Here is a 23,924-nt window from a genome sequence, read left to right as displayed (position 1 = left end):
AAAGTTGCACCAAAATACTCCTCTGCTACATTGGAAATGCATTATTAATTAAATTGCAGATTTAAGTTTGAAATGGTTATGACTAACCAACAACAAAATATGCGGCCGTTTAGACCCAAAATGACAAAAAATAACAAAAACTAAACAAACTAAAAATGAAAAGGAAAAACAGAAGAGAATGAAAGAAGAGGGAATTTATAGAAAATTTGGGAGTCATGACTACAACACCAATTAAAATTGGCCACTTGACAGACCTTTGAATGTGACCAAAGACCACAAAATTTGACCATACATGAGAAGAGTGGAGGGAGCCAAAAAAAAATCTCTTAAAAATAGGTTTGTACTTGCAGATTGGTTTTACACATCGAAACCAAGAAACTTGGTAATCTGTAGGAAACAAATTGTATAACTTCTATAGTTGTTAAGCGGTATTCTACTCTACTATCCTCAGATCCCTACGTCAGGGTAATTACAAGAATACAAGTCATAAGCTACAAACTTTGATACATGACGACTTACAGTTACAATTGATTATGACCACAACATAACTAAAAATTAGACGAGGTACTCAAACCATGTCTGCAATATCATGATGTCCATTTTCATGCCATCCAGATCCTGCTCGAAATTTGCAGACAGGGCACGTCCCTTGTTGCCGCAGCCAGGGATCAATACAATTAGCATGAAACTACAAAATAAAAAACAAATAAACAGCATCAGTAACACATTGAGATAAAAGTATCAACCATGAGGTTTTTATATTCTTAGGATAGATCGACTTCTTAATATAATTGTTCATAAATCTTGGGCATGACTGCCCCAATATTTTACTTCACTTAAAACTGAAATGTTGATTTAATGTGGCTGAACAATATCTGCACGACTTTTTTGTTTTTGGTAAAAGAATATCTACACAACCTTGAAGAACATAAAATGTTATAAACATACCTAACTACTAAAATTCAGTTTCTAGACTTATTTAAAACTTGAGAAAACATTCATTCCATATGAATAAAGAAATAGTGGTCAACTGGTGTCTTTTCAACGAGTAAACTCAAGTTCTTGATGGAACATCCAAAATTTTATAGGATTTCAACTACACGCTTTGACTTCTTGCATATATTAGTGACTCGGATGAAAATTAGCAGAGATGATTCAGTTGAACTGTCGCACAGTATATCATTAAAGAAATAGGAACTAAAGTATTTGTTACTAAAAAGTTACAGCGCTAAGCAATGAAACAGACCTGATGCAAGCAGGGCAAGCTACGAAGTACATCTCCAACATTAACTTGCTCCAAGCATACACTGCAAGTGAGCTCATCATCGGAGGCTTTCGTGTTTCCAACCGCCTTTGAATTATCCTGTGTCTTTTGCTACAAATGAAAACATATGAATCATGCAAACCTCCAGAATAAATGTAGAGATTGTAACAGTAAGGAAAATAAATGATGTTGTATACTTGTATGATTATTCTGTTATTTAACTCCCCTGGCCCAGTAGGAACATCGAGTAGTGGATAATTCCCCAGACTTAATACAATAAACATAGCCACAATGGTCTATATAAATGATAAAATGATATTCAAGAAAATAATATAATGACATATTTTTCAGGTCCCCTTCCTAATTGTGCATATATTTTCAAGTCCCCAAAGCCCAACAACGATAAACGTGATATTAATTTTTAACTCATCACACAAGAGATAAATGACATATATTTTGAATAATATACCGCCAGGAATATTACGGGGAAATTACAGTAATAAGTAATAACATGCATAAAACCAGACCTTAAGAATCAGTGAAGTTCTTATGAGATGCAATGTAATTAACTTGTTTAGGCCAACTGGAGGGGAGTCGCAAAAAGAAAAAGAACAAGGATGTAGATAATACCTCAGCAGAAGTGGAGGGTGATGCTTGTTGAATTGAGGGACCACTTCTGTAAGCAAAAACAGCTTGTTATATAATTAGTAATATAATTTTTTAGTGCATGAAGACTACATAAATTTGTAAATATAGTAACATAACATCTATGTGTGTGCGAGGGAAAATTGGTTTCTGTAATACTTTAACATTCCGACACTATTAATAACATTGAATATAACCCCATACAAAAATATAAAATCATGCATTTTATTTATCCAACTGTTAAGTTGTAAGAACCCACGGTCGTTATTATTAGCATCAAATATTGTAAAAATCAAATAACTACAAGAATATATGCATATGAGTTTTATTTTCATATATATTTTTTAAAGTATATGTAAACATTAATCTTAATATATCAATGACATTCAATAACTTTGAACGTTAAAAAGTTAACGGTGTAAGCATCCCATCCATCTATATATCTATCACGTCAGTCACTAATATAGTTAGAGAGTTTTAATAGACATCACAAAAGATACCAAAGTTCTTGTGACCCAATAACATGGCAGTGAAAATCAGCATTTCCATGTCATCGATCAATATATCAGTCATGATCAAATAACATAATTTCATTATATGATCTTTACATTTTACCCTCAAATATGTCTTTACAGTTTGATTTTTGACATACATGACAATAGTGAGTTGCGTTTCTTGCTACATCATTTTCGACAGTGATTTTTTTCTGAACATCAAATACTCATTTGAGTAGAGGGCATTTTTGGGGGTGGGGCTATAAGAAAATACTCTAAGAAATGGAGTTATTTTTGTTTTGGAATGTCAATCTATTTAAATTTTAAAGGAATAATATAACAATTGATCAGACTGATCACTTACTTTTGGGGACCAGAAACCTTGTATTTGTGGACAGGAAGAGCATTTATCTCTTCCTCAGTCATCGAAGGTGCAGTAGAAACATTATCCGAATCCAGAGCTCTTAAAGTTTCATAATCTGAAATTCGGAAACGAAAAAAACCTGTATAAGGAATACTATACAACACACTTGAAGAGTTGTAAAATCCTAATGTGAAACAACGTATTTATATTATGAAAAAAACAAACCTAGATCATCAAACTCCCGATCAAGAAGTGCCAGCTGAAGTCTGAGACCCTGCAGACGCCCTCGGCTTGCCAGTGCTATTGATGGAGGCATATGCAACCGTAGTTCTGTGTGACCAAGAAGGCCACTGGCTGCTGCTGCATGAGCTTGGGCCTGTGCTTGAAGCTGTTGACATGTTGCATACATCCTTAGCATTGTAGCCATCAAGAAAACACCAAGCACTAGCCAGAGCTACAAACAGAAGGAAGACCTCATAAATATAAACGACATCAACAATTTCATATTTCATTTTTTTTTTTTTCGTGATAAAACCTGCAAGTTTTGTTTAGATACAGAAGACCTTACCAGAAAATTTGGTGACATCTGGTGAGAGTTCAGTATCATGAATAACAGGAGAACTGAAATATATACAGATCAAATTGTGAATGGGAGATTGGAGAAGATACAAAAAAAAGAAATTATCTGCACAACAGATTATAAAACAAACTTAATTCGAGAACATGCCTGTTACGAGAAAAGTGAGTGAGTTGGAATTACTAGGACGTGCTGCATGAACACGCTGAAGAAAAGATTTGAATCAGTAAAGAGTAATACTTTATTCATAAAACAGAAAACGAAGAAACGATAAACCATCACATTGGTGCACACACTACATACCAACGCGCGCCTCTCAGGTATAAATCCTGGAAACCCATTTTCTAAATCAGCTCTTGCTCCTCGAAAAACAAAACTCATAGCTGATATTTGCAAACGTGAATCAAAACTTCATCACCAGATAAGCTCTATATATTTGCAAACGTGAATCAAAACTTCATGACCAGACCGGAATCAACAATTAAAACCTTCCAATATTCTGAAATATCAAATAAAATGGTAGTTAGTAAACAAGAACTCAACACTAAAAACGTGCTTGAGGGTAAAATTCAATAAGAATCACAGGGATAAAATCGAAGAAAAAAACCCAAAAATACCAGATAACTAATATCAAGAGAGAAACTATCCAACATACCACATACTAAACCTATCAGGATTATCCCTAAAATTAACAAAAAAAAGTCTAATGAAATATCATCACTTATCTAAAATCCTTACCATAAAAAAAAACGAAAAAAGAAAAAAACACATCATTTGCGCAGAATAATTCAGAAAACATTGTTCTTAAAACATATTTCTGATATTCTATTCAGCATTGATGAAAAATTGAAAATTCACCGTTACTAACTCTTTGGCACAATAGTTCAGAAAACAAATAAAAATCTTCCCCTATTCCTTATGAACTTCCAGCATTCTCGAAGATTACACAATTTGCAAGATTCAAGAAAATAACATCGACAAAATGAACCAACCGCAGATCATCCATAAAAATCAATCATAAACCCTAGCTCAATCTTGCAAACGCACGCATTCAATCGAATAATCAACAAGAAATAAAATGATCAATCAATAAAGAAAAATGTAAAATTATAGCATTGAGAATCGAATTGTGCAATGAAGCATTTGGGGAAAAGGGGATTAGAGAATTACCTGAAATTGACGAGGAACAAAAGCTGAATCTAATGGAAGATTGGAAGGTGATGTTACCGAAACGGTGTTTGGATTTGAATGAAGAAACAAACGCTGGATTTGGATCTTCGCTCTCTCTGGATTCGATTCGAGGTGGAAGATCACAAGAATCGCTGAAAATTTTCTTCCGTATTTATTTATTTTTTTATTTTTTGTTCAACAGCCACGTGTATTTCGAAATGTCTTGGTTCGGTGAATTGCATGGCTATAAAAATTGTTTGTATAATTTTTTTTAGAAAGAATTTTTTTTTTTTTATGAGAAAAGCAAATTTATCAAGCACCATAGGCTTGAATTGAAATCCTTCAAAAAAAAAAAAAAAAATAGGCTTGAATTGAATAGTATCTTTCAGAAAAATTCATAACACATGGCAAAGTTTTTTTTTTTATTACTATATACTAGGGGTAAACCCGTGCGTTGCACGGGTTCGATTAAAATATATAACTAAAATAATTTTATAAATGAAAAATAATAATTGTGATAAGTTTAATCACACATAATTAAAACATAATTAATTTAAAATATGATCATGTTTAATATTAGTATATGTGTATAAAAAAAAAAGTTGTTTAGAAATATTAGATTTTATTTATTTATATCATAGTTTTATTTATATTTTAATGTAATAGATCTCTTATAATATTTTATAAATTTGAAGGGATACATCATATTTTATTTTAATTGTGTGCTCCTATAAGATCTTAGGTTTTCTTTATATGAATGACAACTTTACAGTCATATGTCACTTTGCTTTTTATTTTTTTATGTCTCCGTTATTGTATTTTCAATAACAGTTGGAGGCATGCGTACATACATACTTTTTTTTATTACGTGATCTCGTTTTTTGAAAATTACGTATCAAATAACGTAACCGGCCGTTTACTCCCTTATATGCAATATAAGGCACCAAATAGCTTTTCTACTTACTTCTCTTTCGGTCTTTTGAAGTTTCTCCTCACATATTCATTTGGTGAAATTTTATCCCGACTTTATTAGTCCCAATTTTTTTAGTATATTGTTTAGTTTACATTTTTTTTCTTAGTCTTTTTTTGTTTTGGTTTGTTTTTTCTTTTTTATGGTAAAGTTTGTGACCCTACAAATTTATTTTTAGTTTTTGTGTCTCTTATTTAATAATATTTGCTTGAATATTTAGTGTATTTTTGTTATAATATATATAAGGCTAAATTGCAGTTTTGGCCCCCCACGTTTTATAATTGTGCGATTTTGGCCCCCCAAGTTTCAAATGAGCGATTTTAGCCCCCCACGTTTGCCCCCTTTTGCATTTCTTGGTCCCCCTGACTATTTTGACCAAAAACCTGCTGACATCGAATACTTTTGACACGTGTCTTAATTGTATTGGCCAACCAAAATTTATTTATTTTTTTAAAAAAAAAATTTAAGGAAAGGTCACGTGACTCTTTTTTTGTTGGGGTTAATTATTTATTTTTTTAAAAAAATTTGTAAAAATCAACAATAAAAAGCCTTAATTTTAGCAATCAGATGTTAGAGTTTTCTAACCAAAATTGCGATTTAAGACTACCAACAGAGGCACTAACATCTGATTGTTAAATTAAGACTTTTAATTGTTGTTTTTTACAATTTGTAAAAAAAAAAAAATTAATCCCAACATAAAAAGAGTCACGTGACCTTTCCTTAAATTTTCTTATAATTTTGGTTGGCCAATACAATTAAGACACGTGTCAAAAATATTCCATGTCAGCAGGTTTTTGGTCAAAATAGTCAAGGGGGACCAAGAAATGCAAAAGGGGGCAAACGTGGGGGGCCAAAATCGCTCATTTGAAACTTGGGGGACCAAAATCGCACAATTATGAAACGTAGGGGGCCAAAACTGCAATTTAGCCTATATATAAACCTTAAATACTTTTTGTTGCCAATATATAAGTTTGGATGATGATTTCATATATTTGAATTTAGGTTCAGTTATTTGGCTCAGGTAAAGAAAGTTTATTTTGCATGTCTCCCGAGAGGTCACTTGGTTGAGGAGTTAATCTTCAACCTAGAGGAACTTGGTTCGAGACCCGACACCCGAAAAAGAAAGTTTATTTTAGAAGAATTTAACATCTCATCTTATTATTTGCTTAAAAATGTTATATTATTCTTATAAATATCTCTCTATATTTATTTTGGGCCGTAAATACTCTTAAATCATATTCTCAAAGTCCTACATATATGTTTCAATCATATTTTTCGTTTATTATAAGCAATTGTTAAATAATTATGACTATCTATTTTAACAAAATTAAAAATAGATGATAGTTTTTGTAACTTGAAAGTTGTCCTAAGTTAATATTATTAGTGGTGTGAAATTATAATATTTTTATTATATGCAAAATTTTAAAATTCTAAATTATTATTATTTTGTTGTAGGTATAATTTTTTTTCAAGTAAATGCATGCATGATAGAATTGTAATTTACAATTAAATACGTAAACTGATTGTATATGACATGCAATTAAAACTCAATATGAAAATGAAAGATCCCATGAATAAAAACTAAACCTTTCAATATTCATTACTTTTAATCATCATTAATTAAATAGAATAAGAAAGGGGAGAAGTTACAAATGAGTATTAGGATTTTTTTTTAGAAGTGTCACATTGTCATAAGTAATGCAAGCTAAATATCATGTCAAAGTCATTATCATTATCACAATTCATACAATGCTTACATAATTTAGTCTGAATATATAAGTTTAAAGTATCCCTAAAATTAGAAGATTTGAACTTCACCACAATGCTTGCATAATTTATCTAACCGTCTATGAATGTAGAGGAAAAACGTGAGTATAAACATATACTCACATTTAGTTATAAAGACTATGGACCCATGTTATAATAGTGGTTATAACATTCTTTTCTTTTTTTAAATGAACTAAAATTTAGAATTGAAAGTGAATTCCTTCAAAACATAGATGAAAATTATAAAAAAAAAATGAATCACTTGCACCAAACATATTGATGCTATAAATTTATTATCTAACTATTGGAAAATTCTTCAAACATCATATATCTCAATCCTCTAAATCTTCCACAACTTTCTTGCTCCATAATATTAGTTGACTCTTTATTAGATACAATTTGAGAAAGGAATATATTTTGTCATCTTACATGGAATGAAGCCTCTTAAAAATTATCATTGGTTCTATGTTCTTGATAACAAAAGAATAACCAACATCAGTAAATAAATGAGAAAAATAAGATTGTTTACTTACAACCATTGTTATGATAAAAAAAATTAAAGATTTAAATGACAATAATTTGATAAGAGTAATTGAGAATACCGACCTTTTCATCCATTAGCATTCTATCTGCAGTGAAAAATTATTTCTTCCAAGCTACAAATGAAGAACAAAAACTAAACATTAGTACATATGAATATTGTAGGATAACAAAAACTAAACATTAGTATATATATAGCACCATGTAGAAATAAACTCAAAGATTGAGTGAAATTGTCAAATGTTAAGATTTAGGAATGAGTAGAAAATGAATGTGAGGTGGTGGTTATAAAGAGTGTGAGAGAGAGTGAAAGTCACTAAACTTTTCTACTTTGTAAGTTATATTTGGAGGAATGTTAAAGGATGCATACAATTATGATGATGCTAAATAATGCATTAGTTTTTTTTAAAAAAATTTAATTTAATAAATTAAAAGAGACAATATTAAGATTTTAATAGAGATTAGGAACTATTTTTTAGAGTGCCACATCATCACGATGCTTGCTTATGAGCAACTCAACCTTCCTTTTACTAGTAAAAGATACACGTGTCAAAGTAAGCTGAATAATTTTTTTTTTCCTACGGAAGTAAATTTAGTGTATTTCATTCGTAATAGTAGTTTAAATACAACGAGGACAATAATCAAAGACTTGGTGACTAACGTTATAACGAACTGTCTGAACTAAGTCGTGAGCAACTCGATTGACTTGTCTCCGAACATAACTGACCTTATAGTTTCCAAGCAATAAGATTAAACTATGACACTTCTCAATTATAACGAGTAAACAGCTATTTTAGTCCCTGAAAGTGTCACTCGTTGTCATAGTAGTTCCTGAATCATCAAAAAACATTTAAAAGTCCCTGAATTTAATTTTTGTTAGTCATATTAGTCCCTGACGTTAACTTTCATCACAAATCCGTTTGTTGTTGCTAACATGGACAATTGGTTGACTAAGTTGACCATGACATGTCATCTCTCTTTGAAAAACTCATGCCACGTATTCAGGATCAAAGTGAAAGTACAGTGCATAAAAGGAAAGATGAATGTTGAGGGACTAAAATGACGAAAAAATAATAAGATTGAAATATGTTACCAAAATCATCCCCAAATTAAAACCCTAATGAATCTTCATCTTCTTCCTCTTCTCATTAAACTTTTATCAAACATCTTCCTCACAACCATTTTCCAAAACGTTCCACTACTAGAAAAAAATCAATCTGGGACGGAATTTTTCGTCGCACAACAGTAGAAATTTCCGTCACAATTATAATTTGGGACGGAATCTGGGACAAAATATTTTCGTCGCAATTCGCTCGTCGCAATTTGTTGGGGACGGAATTTTAACTTTCGTCACACATTTGGGACGGATTTAGGGACGGAATATAATCATTTGATTAAACTCATATTTCATTCCGTCCCAATATTGTGACAGATTTCTTAAATTCTGTCCCAATTTGGGGACAGATTACTTACATTTCGTCCCAAAGTTTACTTATTTTTTAAATGTTGGGACAAAGTTATATAAAATATTCCGTCACAAATAAATTGTGGGTGACAGATTTTATTTATAATATTTGCACAAATTTGTTTAAAAAATGCATCCCTAACTACAAATTTGTTTGCAAACTTCAATCATACTATAATAAATATACGCATCTTACGTATCAAAATTGTATTTATCAATAAATCCAAAAGGTTAAAGTTTTAATAACTAAGTGTTTACTCATACTTTAAATAATTATTATGTTCTACATTCCAAAATCGTCAAATAGTTCTCATCAACATATGTACCATCATTTGCATTACTTCCATGAGTAGTATAACTAACAAAAGGATTATCTTGCGTCAAAAAAAAAAGGATTATCTTCATTCAAATTCATTGATTCCATATCTATATTTGCATGTTTAGCTTGCGGCAATCATTTTATTTTGACGAGCAAGGATGGAATTGATTGTTTGTTGTTGGTCTGTAATCAGCTGCCTTAACCGTAGATAAATGCAGGCCAAAAAATACAGCAGACGAAAGGCCCCAAGCATTGAAACAGATCAGCCAAACAATCCCAAAAACCACCAGCACAAAACAGTCAAACCTGCAGAGAAGAAAAAAAATAGGCAGCATTGCATCTCAGAAATCCAAAACCAAGGTCAGGCTCTAAAAAATTTAGCAAAACAAACCCAAAAGATACACTAATTATCTAGCTAGACAAAGAATTTTAAAAACAAAACACATTTTACTATAAACTAGAGAGTAGTAAAAACAAAACAAAAGTAACTAATTGAACAAAAGAGAGTAGCAATACCCAACCCCTGATCCTCACACTGTACTATAAACTAGCTTGTGGTATCCAACATATTATACCACCAATACTCCAATTCTAATCAATGCACACCAGACCCTTGATCTATTAAATGATAAGCACACCTAGAAACAAACTAAAGACAAACAAACCACCAGTAAGAAACAGAAACCAACAAGACACCCATCATCAACACCTTTGATATACATGTAGCCTAACTTTTAAGCCACATTTCAGCATAAAATGTATAAGAATAAGGAGAAACCAGTGCAATTAACTTCATTTTCAAAACCACTGCAATTATTTTGTTGTTTTTGTTACGGTTTCAGTTCCGATTCAGAAATATAGTTTCTTTTTGTTATGCTTTTTGTTAATAATTTCTTTAATTGAATCTGCATTTAGGGTTTATGATTTTGTTTTGTATGAAAAAATTGGGGTAAAGATGTGTAAGCCGGAGAGTAACAATAACAGGTGGCAAGATTTGGGTTGGATGGGTTTGAAGGTACAAAAGGATAAACTTGGTTCTGGTTCGGGTTCAGGTAAGGGTAGAATGAAACTATGGATGATTCGTGCTACTAAATCGGTGATATTGTGGACTTGTATTGTTCAATTAACAGCTATAAGTGATTTATGGGGTCCTCGAGTTCTTAAGGGTTGGCCTTCATGTTTCACTCATGATTCTGTTTCTAATTCTAGAACTATGGATGTTCAGCTTCAATCTTTACGTCCACCATCACCAATATACCACATCAAACCCTCACAGATATATAGTCACATACAAGATGAGAAATCCACTTGAGTACTGGACTATGATTATGACTATGAATCAGATCAAATCCAACTCGACACCAGACCCTCACAACTATGTAATTCATACAATACAAGAAAATATGAATTATATATATCATGCGAATTACTTTGCATGCACCATTATGTCAATCATAAAAAAGAAAATCATTGAAGGGTTTGGTTTAAGTACTTACATCAAAGGTGTTAATGATAATGAAGGTCAAATTTTTATCATCATACACATAAGTGATAAAACATAGAAAAATGATAATAAGGGAACAAGGTAAGTAAGAATTGAAGTACCATATAGACAACTTATAGCTTTACTTCATCTATTTGTTCCATTCATTCCATAGACTAAGACATGAGCTTTGCTTAATCTAAAACAACATAATCAACAAAAAAACTAAAATCAGAACAGGAAACTTATGAGTTATTAAGAATACTATACTAGTATTATGTTAGAACTATATACAAAAAAAAGAAAAGAAAGTAAATTAACAAAATAGTAATATAAGTTAGAAAATGGAAAGAAGAAACTTCTTTGAGCATCTTCTCTCCAAACCCTAATCATAAGGTCAAACAAACCATGGGCCGTGAATTCCTCCTCCCCACCACCGCTCATTCCCAATCGCAACCTGTTCAACAATGTTATCAAACAACTCACTTCGATTTTGAAAATGCAAAAATATAAAACACGGACTTCATTAGATGCTCTTACTTTCATCACGGTAATGGATTTGAGATTAGGGTTTTGGTGAACTGACCGGAGAAATTGAAGGAATGGCCGCGAAATTGAAGGGGGGAAAACACAAAACTGAAGGGGAAAACACCAAAGAGAGAATCAGGGATAAGAGGATTAGAGTAAAGAAAAAAGAGAATCACATACCTTGATTGAAGACAAATGCAGATGAGTTAGATCTCCAGAAGATTGAACGCAGAGAGTTCGAAGAAGAGAGCGCTTGAGTTGAGACGAGGGACGACATAGACTTCGTCAAATGAAGGGATTTAGGTTTCCTAATCTGAAGGAATGGCGATTGAGTTGAACAGACTAGAAGAAACCTTAATTCTTTCTTTTTGGTATAAAGAAAACCTTTATTCTATTCTACTAACAACACTTTTATTCAAAAAAAAATAATCTAACAACACTTGATTTTTATTTTTTTTGGTACATTGATTTACTACTACTAACAATTATTTTATTTTTTTGTTTAAAAAAAAAACAATTATTTTTTTTGACAGGAAACTATTATTTTTATTTTATTTTTTAAAAGAATCTAATAATTAGGCGCCAATATTCCCCCTTATTTTTTTCACTAAATTTTGAAATAAAATAAAAATTGTCTTAAATATGAGACGGAAATAAAACCATCCGTCCCAACTTTGTGACAGAAATGTCAATCCGTCTCGAATTGGAGACAGAATATAAATTCCGTCCCGAACTATTAAAAAGTTTTTAAAAAAATACTCGTGACAGAAAATCGTCGCAAATTTCGTCCCGATTTAATTATTTTGGGACGGAAAAAATTTCCGTCACAAAATTCCGTCTTAATTGAATTATTTTCTAGTAGTGTTCAAAGATGAAAGAAGAGAGTTCCACCTTATGGGGTGATTAGGCCAGAGGATGACTCTTTACCCATGCTCAAGACATGTTTTTGGTTATTGTACTCGGTTCTTCTTGTTTTAATCATACTGTCATTTTATTATACTGGTAAGATATTAATTAGTGTGGGGTTGGTGGCTTGTCTAGAAATTTTTTGTTGTGTCTTGTAAATTTTTTGCTGTTGTGTCTTATAAAAAGCATACAGGATAATTGACAAGAGTATTATGATAATAAAGAAGAAGGAATTGAAGTGGAATGATAAGGTGACTAACTATACAAGATGATGGGATGAGGAAAAGATTCATTTTGAAATAGCACAAGCCAAAGGTAGTGGAGCTTGAAAATAGTTGTGAAGATGATGATTGGTAAAAGCTCAATGAGAAGAAGATGAAGATTGATTAGAGTTTTAATTTGGGGGTGATTTTGATGTATTTCAATCTTATTATCTTTTTCGTCATTTTAGTCCCTCCGGCATTTCCTTTTTCCTTTTTTTGCATTGTACTCTTTCACTTTGGTCCCTGAATACATGACATAAGTTTTTTGAAAGAAAGATGACACGTCATGGTCAACTTAGTCAACCTATAGTCCATGTCAGCAACAACAAACAGATTTGTTATAAAAGTTAACGTCAGGGACTACTATGACTAACAAAAGTTAAATTCAGGGACTTTTAAATGTTTTTTTGATGATTCAGGGACTAATAGGACAACGAGTGATACTTTTAGAGACTAAAATGACTGTTTACTCCAATTATAACACCATATTCGGTATAATCATGAGACTTATTATTACTAAGTTGGTTCACTACTTGTAAACAATCTGATTCAATAATACAGTTGCACATATTCATACTTTGCAACCATTTCAATGATTCTAGGATACCCAAAGCTTCAGCTTCATGAACTTCCGGTGTTACCAATATAGCGCTTTGCAAATGCTTTTTATAAACCTGCCATGTTCATCACGCACACAAGCTCCAATACAAAACATATTATGATCATACAAAACATATTATGATCAAGGTAACGTGCCGTAATGACAGCTGTCAATTTCGAGGGCCAAGTAAATTTGGGCTCAGCCCCAATATAAAGGTCCCAAATATGATAAACATAAATAGGCCCCTTATTATATAGGCCCCAAAAAGACTAAACCCTCTTAGATAAAATATAGGCCCCAAGTCTCAATTTATTTTTTTATTCAAAAAAATCTGAGAACTAAGTTCCGATATTTTTTTCGGAAAAATGTTTCCGATATTTTTTCGGAATTTTTTTAAAATTTTCTCGAAAAAAAAGTTTCCGATTTTTTTGGGAAAAAAGTTTCGATTTCAGATAAAAACAATTCCTGTGTTTTTTCCGAAAAAAGTTTCCAATCTTTTTTCGGTAAAAAAGTTTAGATTTTTTTTTCGACAAAAATGTTCCCGATTTTGTCGGGGAATAAAGTTTCGATTTTAGATAAAAAACAGTTCAGGAGTTTTTTTCGAAAAAAAGTTTTCGATCTTTTTTTGGGAAAAAGTTACAATAATTTTGTCGGAAAAAACTTTCGCATTTTTCCCGTGAAAAAAGTTACGATATTGTTGTCGGAAAAAAGTTTAAAATTTTTTGATGGAAAAAAGTTTTTAAAATTTTTCCAAAACAATTATCCAATAATAAGTTTTTAAAATTCTTCCAAAACAAGTTTTTCTTGTGTATGTGATAGGCACAATAATAAGGCCCCACAAGGGAGCCAATAATTTTAAAAAATATAATAGGGTTGGGCCTAAACTAATAAATATAGAGAAATTTAAAATGGGACCTGATATTTTGGGGCTCATTAGGGGCCCTAATAATGGTAAAAGTTAATATGCATAAGGCTTTTCTTATGTATGGTGTATAAGTCATTCACAGCCATCAGATGATTTTACACATGTAATAATCATAACTGAAGAACTTTCTATTTTTGCTTGCTCAATTTCGGCCACATTTTACATGTGATTCGATCACCGATTTCGAAAACTAATACCGGAAACATTCATAAAACCGAACGACGATCAAAACGGTATAAAGAACGTTGAGTTTCGTTGATTATTGAGGGAGAACGAACCGGGTCGACGAACCGGGTCGTCGTGACCCGTTTCTGCAGAAAATGGGTGAGGAAGATGATGAACAGTGACGCGCGTCCACGCCCACTCTCACTAGCGGCGCGTGGGGGCGCGTGCGGTACCAAGGAGACTCCAAATTTTTTTATTATTTTTACATAAAAATAGTAAATAATTTTCTGAGAATTTTGGGACCAGTTTGGTATTTTTCTGAGACCTGGAACTATTTTTAGTTAATTAAATGAGGTAAATATGTTTTTATAAATATAAGATATTAATAAAATTTTCCCAAAATCTTATTTAGGGTATTTTGAATTATTTGGAACGGTTGGGGATACCTCACTCTCTTCGGTTTTATATCGTATTAAAAATTTAAATTTCTTTCACAATTTTTATTAAGGGTTAAATATGTTTTTGGAGAACAACTCTTTGAAACCATTCCACAGCAAAAATGGTTTCATACCGTTATACACTGAAACCATAAGTCTAGTTAAATGGTTTCATGGCGTTATACACCGAAACCATTATTATAGTTAAATAGTTTTATATGAGCATTAGTGTCAAGATGTTATACACTGAAACAATTAGTCTTGTTAATTGATTTCAAGATGTTATACACTGAAACCATTTGTCTAGTTAAATGGTTTGATATTGTTATACACTGAAACCATTATTATAGTTAAATGGTTTTATATGAGCATTAGTGCCAAGATGTTATACATTGAAACCATTAGTCCTTTAAATTGGTTTCAAGATGTTATACACTGAAACCATTTGTCTAGTTAAATGGTTTCATACTGTTATACACTGAAACCATTATTCTAGTTAAATGGTTTCATAGCGTTATACACTGAAACCATTAGTCTTGTTATTTGGTTTCAAGATGTTATACATTGAAACCATTAGTCTAGTTAAACGGTTTCATAGCGTTATACACTGAAACCATTATTTTAGTTAAATGGTTTCATATGGGCATTAGTGCCAAGATGTTATACACTGAAACCATTGTTATTAAGTAAAACATCGCATAACCATTTTACAAAACCATACTACATAAAGCAAAAAATCATATAAAGCAATTAGGGTTAGTTTAGTTGAAAAAAATTTGGATAGTATGCATGAGATATTGGATTCGATCATTTTTTTATTGTAAAGAAAAATCGATATATATATATATATATATATATATATATATATATATATATATATATATATATATGTAATTAATGTATGAAATTTTATTTATATTGTGATTATGATTGATAAAACTTAAAATTAAATTGTATGTTTGACAAGTATGCTTTATATATACATGAACCATTCGTTATTATGTTGGGCTTCGAGGGGGTGTATGACGAAAATTAATTAAAAATGAATTTTTATAATATATACTTCAAAGGAACAAAAATTATTATTTAATTGGAAACGGGGGGCGCGCTAGAAATTTGGGGAAGGGGTGCGCTAGAAGTTTGGAGGAGGGAAAAAAATTGGGGGCGCGCTAGAAATCTAGGGGAGGAAAAAAACATTGGGGGCTCACAAGAAATCTATGAGAAAAAGGAAGAAAAAAAACTGGAGGGTGCGCTAAGCAAACGGGGGGCGCGCAAGTAATGTGGTAGTATATGGGGGGCGCGCGAGTAATGGATTGCCTAATTTTGGGCTTGTGCTGACATTTGGTTGACTTTTGGTGTAGGAAGCAAATATGGTGGGTGTAGGAAGCAAGTTTATGCATTGTGCATAAGTTTAGGCTTATGCACCATAAGGTTGAGTCGGGGTGACCATCTAGACCAGCATTTTTATAGGGCCATCAAAATTATTATTTTTTTCTTGTATATTATATATATTTTTTTGTATAATATACTTTTATTATATACTTGTATATTATATTTTTTACTTGTATATTATTAATCACTTCTTATTTTTTTTACTCATAAAAACATTATAAGATATTATAGTGATTAGTATATATATATATATATATATATATATATATATATATATATATATATATATATATATATTAAGCAAAAAAGAAAAAGTTTATAAAAAAAAAACAAAAAAAAAATAAAAATAAGAAGAACAAAAAGTTAGGAGGACATAAACCTGACCCAACAACCACGGACATCTAATAATACTAAATGTCTTTTTGCTCATGGAGAAACTATACAAAGTGGTGGAGTTTTCAAACCTTGCCAAGTTAAAAAGCAAAAGAAAGAAAACTAATAAAAATAAAAAGAACAAAAAAAAAAAACAAAACAAAACAAAAAACAAATCCCAAATTAGGGAGATTATCCATAAATTAATCCCCAACGAAGACACGAGGCAAGATTTCTCACAAAAAGAAAACTTCTTTAAAGTACCCAAGAGGAGCCGACTAGCCGTCACTTCCCCTATTTTACTCCCATATATAAAGGATCATTGAGAGTATGGTGGACCGTTAGACCTAGTATGATAACATGCGCGTAATCCGTATGTTTTGTTTTTTTTTTTAAATAGTTTTTTTCGCGGGGTACAAAGTGAATGAAACAACTTCAGTATTTCTACCCGCTCTATTTGCCAATGCTTGTTTTATTTCTCCATATCGTCAAAAACTACCTGTGATAAAGCAGGCTGTTGCAAAATCATTTGAGTTTCAGCTCCTATTTCATCTTCCAAGTCAGAGACTAACTCCAACATATCTGGATCTAGTCGTCCTTGTTCTCTGCAATTATTGTATTCTTCCTCTTATTATTCACTACAACTTGGTAGGCATCCAAATGCAACCACCCATGATTGTCTTCCTGGCGAAATATCCGCCTATAACTTGAAAGAAGAAAGTATATTATTATTGATACTCTCTCAATTAATTTAGATGAGTACATACAACTGATATTTATAATACAAATGGAACTACAAATTAGGAGTGAATTTTCATATCAGAGAGCTCTAAATAAGGAGAAAGAATAATAAACATACAGCTGGCCAATCCCGGACCTTCTCCATACTTGTATATTATTAATCACATCTTATTTTCGCATTGCATTTAAGTGTATTTGTTGGTGGCCTTCTCCATTCCATCTAACCCGTACCTGTGGCTAACTGGCAGTAGCATTTTTGTGCTTGTACCTTCCTCCAGTCATGAAGGTGATCTCGTGCTCTTCTTGCTGTTTCAAACGCAGATGGGAATTGCTCATTCTAGCATTTTTGGTTCCTCCTCCACCACAAGGACCACAAAGTCATAGCTATCGTTGACAATTTATGGTTATCTAGCTCCTCAAGCATATTAAGTGTCATGGGAACAAAGCCTATTGCATTATTAATATAATTATTGATTATTGATAACCTGCCAACAATATCAGTTTCAGCCCAAACTTCTTGTGTTGCTATACACCCTACAAAGCAATGTCATTCATTCTCATCATAACTATCACAATATGGACATTTGGGGCTGCATTGTACTCCTTTGGTGACTAAACGTGCATGAACTGGAGATAATTTTGAAGTATCCGCCTAATAAATATTTTCACCTTGTTGGGGATATTTAAGTGTCATAGCTTTTTCCAAGCTCCATCTACTTTGAGATGATTGTTATCTATAATCACTTCCATGAGCATCCTCTCGTTTTGCAAAAGGTTCAGAGGAATTTTCCTTATTTCAATCACATCCCTATAAGACAAAAATTTGTTGAATTAGTTCATCATTCTAAATATCGTTCTCTTGGTTTATGAGATCCACTACTCTTAATTCTGCATTATTATTAACCATAATTGTTAAGACAAAGGAGTTATCTATGTTTCTAAGCCATGATTGTGTCCAAACATTGATACTATTTCCATTGCCCACCCGCCATCTGACCCACTTTTGACTATTACCTGAGAAGTTTGGATACTATGCCATATATGTATTACCCAATTTCGCATCAAGGAATCCCACTTTTGGGTAATATTTAGCTTTGAAGACCTTTGATAAATAGTATCATGGTTGGTTAGAAGTTGCCAACCTTGCTTCCCTAATATTGCCAAATTAAAGCCGTACAAATGTCGGAAACTCATCCCTTTATGCTCCTTTCTCATAGTTAGTTTTTCCCACCTGAGCTAATTTATTCCCCTCCAGAAGACTTGTTAGAGCCCCACCAAAAGGAGTTCATCATCTTTTCAAGTTCCTCACCCAAAGATTCCGGTAATAAAATAGAGCTCATACAATAAGCAGGTATTGCTTGCATGATTGACTTGATTAAAACTTTTCTATTGGCCTTAGATAAATGCTTACCAGACCAAATTTGAATTCTCTTCCACATTCGATCTTTGAGATATCCAAACAACGCCTTCTTGCTACGGCCAACCATGGATGGCATGCCGAGATACTTTCTTGTCCCCATAACTTCTGAAACTGCAAGAGTAGATGAAATATTTTCTTTAACAGTGTTTGATGTATTCATGCTATAATACACTTCAGACTTTGCATAATTAACAACTTTTCATAAACATTAAGAATATTCTTCATGCATTGAGCTTCTCTAATATTAGCCCTGAAAAATAGAAAACAGTCATCAGCAAAGAGAAGGTGTGAGATGCAAGGAGCCCCTCTACACACCCTCACACCATGAATATCGCCTCTACTTTCATGTTTTTTTATAAGTGAGGTAAGCTCTTCTGCACACAAAATAAACAAGTAAGGTGACAAGGGATCCCCTTGTCTAAGACCTCTCCTGGGTTTTATAGGCCCTACCCTCCCTCCATTCTCCATAACTGAGTATTGGACTGATTCTAGCACATCTTGACCCATCTCACCCAATTCTCGCTAAAACCCATCATCCTTATTATTATACTAATCAAATACTTCCAATCTACTCTATCATAAGTTTTGCTAATGTCAATTTTCAGTGCAACCTCCCCGACCTTCCCTCTAGATATTATAAATCAATATTAAAAATCACAGGTATGATTACTTATAATAAAACAGAAGCAAAGAACACAAACGAGAAAAACATAAAAGCACCGATACAAACATTAGATCTCAAATTGAACGGTAATTAGTGACCCCAAACTCAAAGTTGCCATGATGACTTTCTAGGGTACGCGTCAATTTCAATTTTAAAAATTATTCATTTTTGTTTCAACTAGGAATCAAATTCGAATTCTCTCAAACGATTCGTCTTGGAAGAAACTCATTAACTACTAAAGTTCAATGTTTGTCGGTTTAATAAACTTTAGACTATGTGTGCTGTCACCCACCTCAAATAAATATCTTGTTAGAAACACTATAATTAAATTAGGCAGAATGCATTCATACCAAAATCTGAAGCAAGAAAGTACATAAATTGAAACTGAAATTGAACATGTTCATTTTCTCTAATATCAAGTATCAACACTGCACCGAGACAAGTCCATACTCGGATGCTCCATATATTTTACTGTAAGAATCCTTTTCAATGACAGCTTGATACAACTATTATGGTTACACTAATTCTTAAATTGAACAGCATTATAATTTACTAAGAATAAGAGCCTCAACTTGAGTATAAACTTACAGTTGAACAGCATATAAGAACAAGAACATCTTGATAAATATCATCATCATCATTAACATCAGGACAAAGGAAATTAAATTGAAATTGTCTCACCCTTACAAACAACTACTCCCTCCAACCTTAATTAATTATAAGAAACAATACATCAATTATTTAATAAATTAGTAGAACAAGCGACCTGCAAAGCTAGTTCAAATAAAATGGTCAAATATGAGAAAACATGCTTTTATATAATTTACGTATGACATCTTTGACTTCATAGCACCGAATATTGTGGATCTTTTGAAAATAGTTCAACGGGTCAAACATAACAATATTATCTCTCCTAATTTTTTTTTAAGTTGATTGAATAACTTGGTATGTCTAGTCTCTAATATATAGACAAAATACATCAGTTATTATTATTATTATTATTATTATTATTATTATTATTATTATTATTATTATTATTATTATTGTTTTTTGATATTGAAAATGGCTAAAGCCCAAAAAAGAGAGATTACAAGAGAATTAATCTAGGGATAGTGTTCCCCAACAAATCATAATGATAAATGTCCTTAATGTGAGGTGGACATGCATCAAAAAACACCGTATCATAATTAAGGGAGCATCTCATATTCATATTGTGAAATTTCGACAAGCCAATCCATCATCAACAATCTCTATATTTTTTTCAACAAAACTAATACATTTTTTTTATAACCAAAACTAATACATTAGTTATTTAATAAAACCTAATAAAATAGAATAATTAAGATAGTAACATCAATAAACAAAACAACAAAACTAATACATTTTTTTTATTATATTATAACCAAAACTAATACATATTTGGTATGAAGTATTTACCTAACCTATCTGCCATACACAAATATCCATGACCCACCCATACAAATAATCCCCACAATTGTAGGCCACCTGTGTTGAAGTTGAACATTATCCAAAAAACCCCCCAAAGACTAAAAAAACACAACAAACCTAAATCCCTAAACGTTGACTTGCTAGTTCACATCTAGTATCAGCAAATCCAACTCTAGAGTTGACCAAATCAAACTCCATCCACACGTTCATTTGATGATAATGTCCAATAACATAAGCCTCAATTCCCAACAAGTCAGAATTTCCAAACGTGAAACAATACACCAAATCATTGTTCCACTTTCTTGTTGCCACGTCATCAACTACTCTATACAATAATCTCTCTCCTGAAACACTCATTTCCGCTCCTTCAAACATAAGTGTCACTGCTGGTAATGGCGGAAGACCCACCCGACCCGAATTTGAACCCGAACCCGAAACACGATAGCATAAATCCATAGCTCCTTGGAACACGAAATTTGTGTCGTTCAAAAGGGTTAACAACCCTTTTGTTTGAGAGAGAAATTCTTCTCGTAAAGCTGTGTAAACTGGTCCTAAAAGAAATGTGAATTGGGTACCCGAATCAACCATGGTTTGACCCGCACCGGTATGATCCGGTGCGAGAATTGATTTGGGTAATTGAAGTAGCTTATTCCCGACCCTAATTCCCTCGAGTTGAACTGTATACGCGACTCGATCGAAATAGGGTAATGGGGTTGTCATTTTGACTAGAGGAGTGTATTTCAATGGTCCAAGCCAATTGAAATTCGCCTCGCCGAAGAGCAAAACGCCGGTGGAGTCTTTACCGGAGATGCAATACGAGAATTTGGGTAACCCCATTTGGGTTACAAATGAGAGAGAGCCACGGTTCATACCCATTAACCCGGTTGTTTTGGAGTCTTCATTTGTATTAGAGCTGAACCCGGAATCCATACACCCGAATATGGTTCCGGGTTGTGCTGACCCGTCGGCGAAAAATGTCTCGGTGGCGAGGTTTCCTTCGATGTAGCTTGCATCGGCGTAGGAGATTGTAGCATGGCAGAGTTTTTTCGGGTCACATGAAACGGGTACAGGGAAATCTCGGGTTCGGGTCATGCAAACGGGTGAAGTACAAGGTATAGGAGTATATGTTTTAGAGAGAAGTGGGTTGAAAATGGAAGTTAAATTTGGAAGCTTTTTGCAATGAAGCCATGAGAGTTCACTCCCTGTGTCAAGGACCATGGTAACATTCTGTGGGGGTGAGCCAAGTGTTAGTGAAACTGTTAAGGTTACATTGTGGTGGAAAGAGATTTTATGTGAAGAAGGTGTTGGAAGTGAAACTGCCCCATGTGGAAGTGTTTGGATTTTTAAAGGCAATATGAAAGGTTTTTGTTTGGGAGATGAGAGAGAAGAAGTGGTTGTTTGGATTTGAAGGAACATTATGAGAATGATAATTGTTAGAGGTGGAACAAGTAGGAGAACATGGGGAGAAGTGGGCATGTTCATTGTTGTTTGATTTGATTTGATTTGGTTTGGTTTAGTTTGTGGTTGAGGTTTTAAATTTCAATGGAAAATAAAAAGGGAGAGAGAAGAAGAGCAAGTGTGTTTTTTGTGTGAATTGTCCAATGAGACAGTAATCACAGGTATGGTGGTGAAGTGTACTATATGTCTCTAAATTGTTATATATAGGTGGTTTGAACTTTAATCATTTCATGACATGGGAGGGAAAGTGTATGCTACCACTTTGGCACTTTGTTTGCTAATTGCTAGCCGACTTCAATATAGGTGGAATATGTAGGTACCTTTTACACTTTGTGTTTGTTATTTTTAAGTAGGGTGGTTTGAAATGAAGATTATGTATGAGGTAGAAGCTAGGAAGTTAAGTTTTTAATTATGAGACATTATTGAATTAAATAAGATATGATGTAACATGTTGATTTAATAGTAAAAATAAGTTTATATATAATAAAAGATGTATCTCACTTGTGTATATTAGACAAAATTATCATTTAAATACCACAAACTCAATTTTGTATATGAATACCGTAGAAAAATATACCTAATAACACAATTGTAAATGTGATTAGAAGCAAGAAAAGTAAATACATAAACAAAAGTGTACATGACTTGAAGTCAACCGTGAATTTTTACTCTTTAACTCATTTCACTTTTACTTCAAACCAGTTGAGCTACTCATACCGCCTTATTAATTATGTTTCATTCTTGTTATATGGTATTTTGATTACATATATAATCAGGATCCTTTGTAGTCACTGACTGCGTGTATTCATGCAATCACGCTTTTTTTTATGGTCCGATCTTGATTAGAAGGTTTAAAATTTAAACTGAAATTTTACTTTTTTTCTTAAATCGAATTATATATTTATCATAGACCATCCCACCAAAATCGAACAGTCAAAAACGCGTAACTGCATGCAATCAATGACTGCATAGGACCGAATCCTTATATATATGGTTCTTCTTTTACATGGAAACTTTATAGCCATCTTGAAGATAGATTGATTATTTTCACACTCATTTTATTCTTCCATATGAAAATAATGCATTGCAAATTAAGTATTAATCTTCTTGAGCAGTTGAGCACAAAGTGCACCAAATGATGGTCTTAACCAACTCATATTAGCATTGGTGTGCCCAAATGTTGATTCCCTTAATGACATGACGATTAGTATAAAAATGAGCTAAAGAAAAAGAAGGAAGACAAAGTTTGATGCTACCAACGCATCCCTTCAGGAAAATGGTCACTGTCTAGATGGTACAACCAAAGACATAAAGTGTCAAGTTTTAAGAAAATAGGGGGAAAATGTATAGGTTTGGAGATAATAAACTGGTTTTTTTTATTATCTCTTGACTCTTCAGCATTAATTAAAAATTAGTGCATGGTATTATGTGATATATAGCCCCTAGCAATATTGGATACATGCTTTGTAGTTTAGTCAATTCAATAAACTATGAAATTTTCCAACTTGATTAGGACACGCCAGCTATTAGGATACAGTGTTATTA

The 23,924-nt window shown here is 32.5% G+C and overlaps 2 protein-coding genes and 2 long non-coding RNA genes across 8 annotated transcripts; all 4 read right to left on the bottom strand.

The window, feature by feature from the left end:
• Nucleotides 1-179: 179 nt before the first annotated feature.
• On the bottom strand, nt 180-4,923 carry LOC123918238 (E3 ubiquitin-protein ligase SDIR1). 2 transcript variants are annotated; one of them, XM_045970234.1, is made up of 9 exons: nt 4,515-4,923; nt 3,648-3,843; nt 3,495-3,549; nt 3,336-3,388; nt 2,993-3,221; nt 2,768-2,882; nt 1,895-1,940; nt 1,247-1,375; nt 180-688 (listed from the first exon to the last, which is right to left on the bottom strand). In XM_045970234.1, the coding sequence occupies exons 2-9, from the start codon at nt 3,723-3,725 to the stop codon at nt 569-571; spliced, it is 825 nt and encodes a 274-aa protein (XP_045826190.1). In that variant the 5' UTR covers nt 3,726-3,843; nt 4,515-4,923; the 3' UTR covers nt 180-568. The 2 variants fall into 2 exon arrangements, with proteins under 2 accessions (XP_045826190.1, XP_045826191.1); XM_045970235.1 differs by having other exon boundaries at nt 1,247-1,369; nt 4,515-4,755.
• A 2,582-nt stretch (nt 4,924-7,505) lies between these two features.
• On the bottom strand, nt 7,506-8,188 carry LOC123918237. The gene is made up of 3 exons (XR_006812728.1): nt 7,993-8,188; nt 7,858-7,907; nt 7,506-7,721 (listed from the first exon to the last, which is right to left on the bottom strand). It is a non-coding gene; the product is annotated as an uncharacterized LOC123918237 (long non-coding RNA).
• A 1,265-nt stretch (nt 8,189-9,453) lies between these two features.
• On the bottom strand, nt 9,454-12,023 carry LOC123918236. 4 transcript variants are annotated; one of them, XR_006812724.1, is made up of 5 exons: nt 11,767-12,023; nt 11,599-11,694; nt 11,466-11,515; nt 11,181-11,257; nt 9,454-9,881 (listed from the first exon to the last, which is right to left on the bottom strand). It is a non-coding gene; the product is annotated as an uncharacterized LOC123918236 (long non-coding RNA). The 4 variants fall into 4 exon arrangements; XR_006812727.1 differs by having other exon boundaries at nt 11,645-11,694; nt 11,767-12,009; XR_006812726.1 differs by having other exon boundaries at nt 11,181-11,515; nt 11,645-11,694; nt 11,767-12,012.
• An 8,694-nt stretch (nt 12,024-20,717) lies between these two features.
• LOC123918235 (aspartic proteinase PCS1) lies at nt 20,718-22,817 on the bottom strand. Its single transcript, XM_045970232.1, has one exon. The coding sequence runs from the start codon at nt 22,401-22,403 to the stop codon at nt 21,039-21,041; it is 1,365 nt and encodes a 454-aa protein (XP_045826188.1). The 5' UTR covers nt 22,404-22,817; the 3' UTR covers nt 20,718-21,038.
• Between the last annotated feature and the right edge of the window lie 1,107 nt (nt 22,818-23,924).

This window comes from Trifolium pratense, linkage group LG3 (genome assembly GCF_020283565.1).
Source record: "Trifolium pratense cultivar HEN17-A07 linkage group LG3, ARS_RC_1.1, whole genome shotgun sequence".
In the NCBI taxonomy this organism is placed as follows: domain Eukaryota; kingdom Viridiplantae; phylum Streptophyta; class Magnoliopsida; order Fabales; family Fabaceae; genus Trifolium; species Trifolium pratense.
This window is presented reverse-complemented; position numbering and strand designations above follow the sequence as displayed.

What these genes read in the sequence shown, in the direction of transcription:
- LOC123918238 (XM_045970234.1), bottom strand. Translation starts at nt 3,725, where the DNA reads ATGAGTTTTGTTTTTCGAGGAGCAAGAGCTGATTTAGAAAATGGGTTT. An exon ending in AGATGTCACCAAATTTTCTG is followed by an intron (nt 3,222 to 3,335) that starts GTAAGGTCTTCT and finishes TTCTGTTTGTAG; the next exon opens with CTCTGGCTAGTGCTTGGTGT. An exon ending in TCGGGAGTTTGATGATCTAG is followed by an intron (nt 2,883 to 2,992) that starts GTTTGTTTTTTT and finishes TCCGAATTTCAG; the next exon opens with ATTATGAAACTTTAAGAGCT.
- LOC123918235 (XM_045970232.1), bottom strand. Translation starts at nt 22,403, where the DNA reads ATGAACATGCCCACTTCTCCCCATGTTCTCCTACTTGTTCCACCTCTA.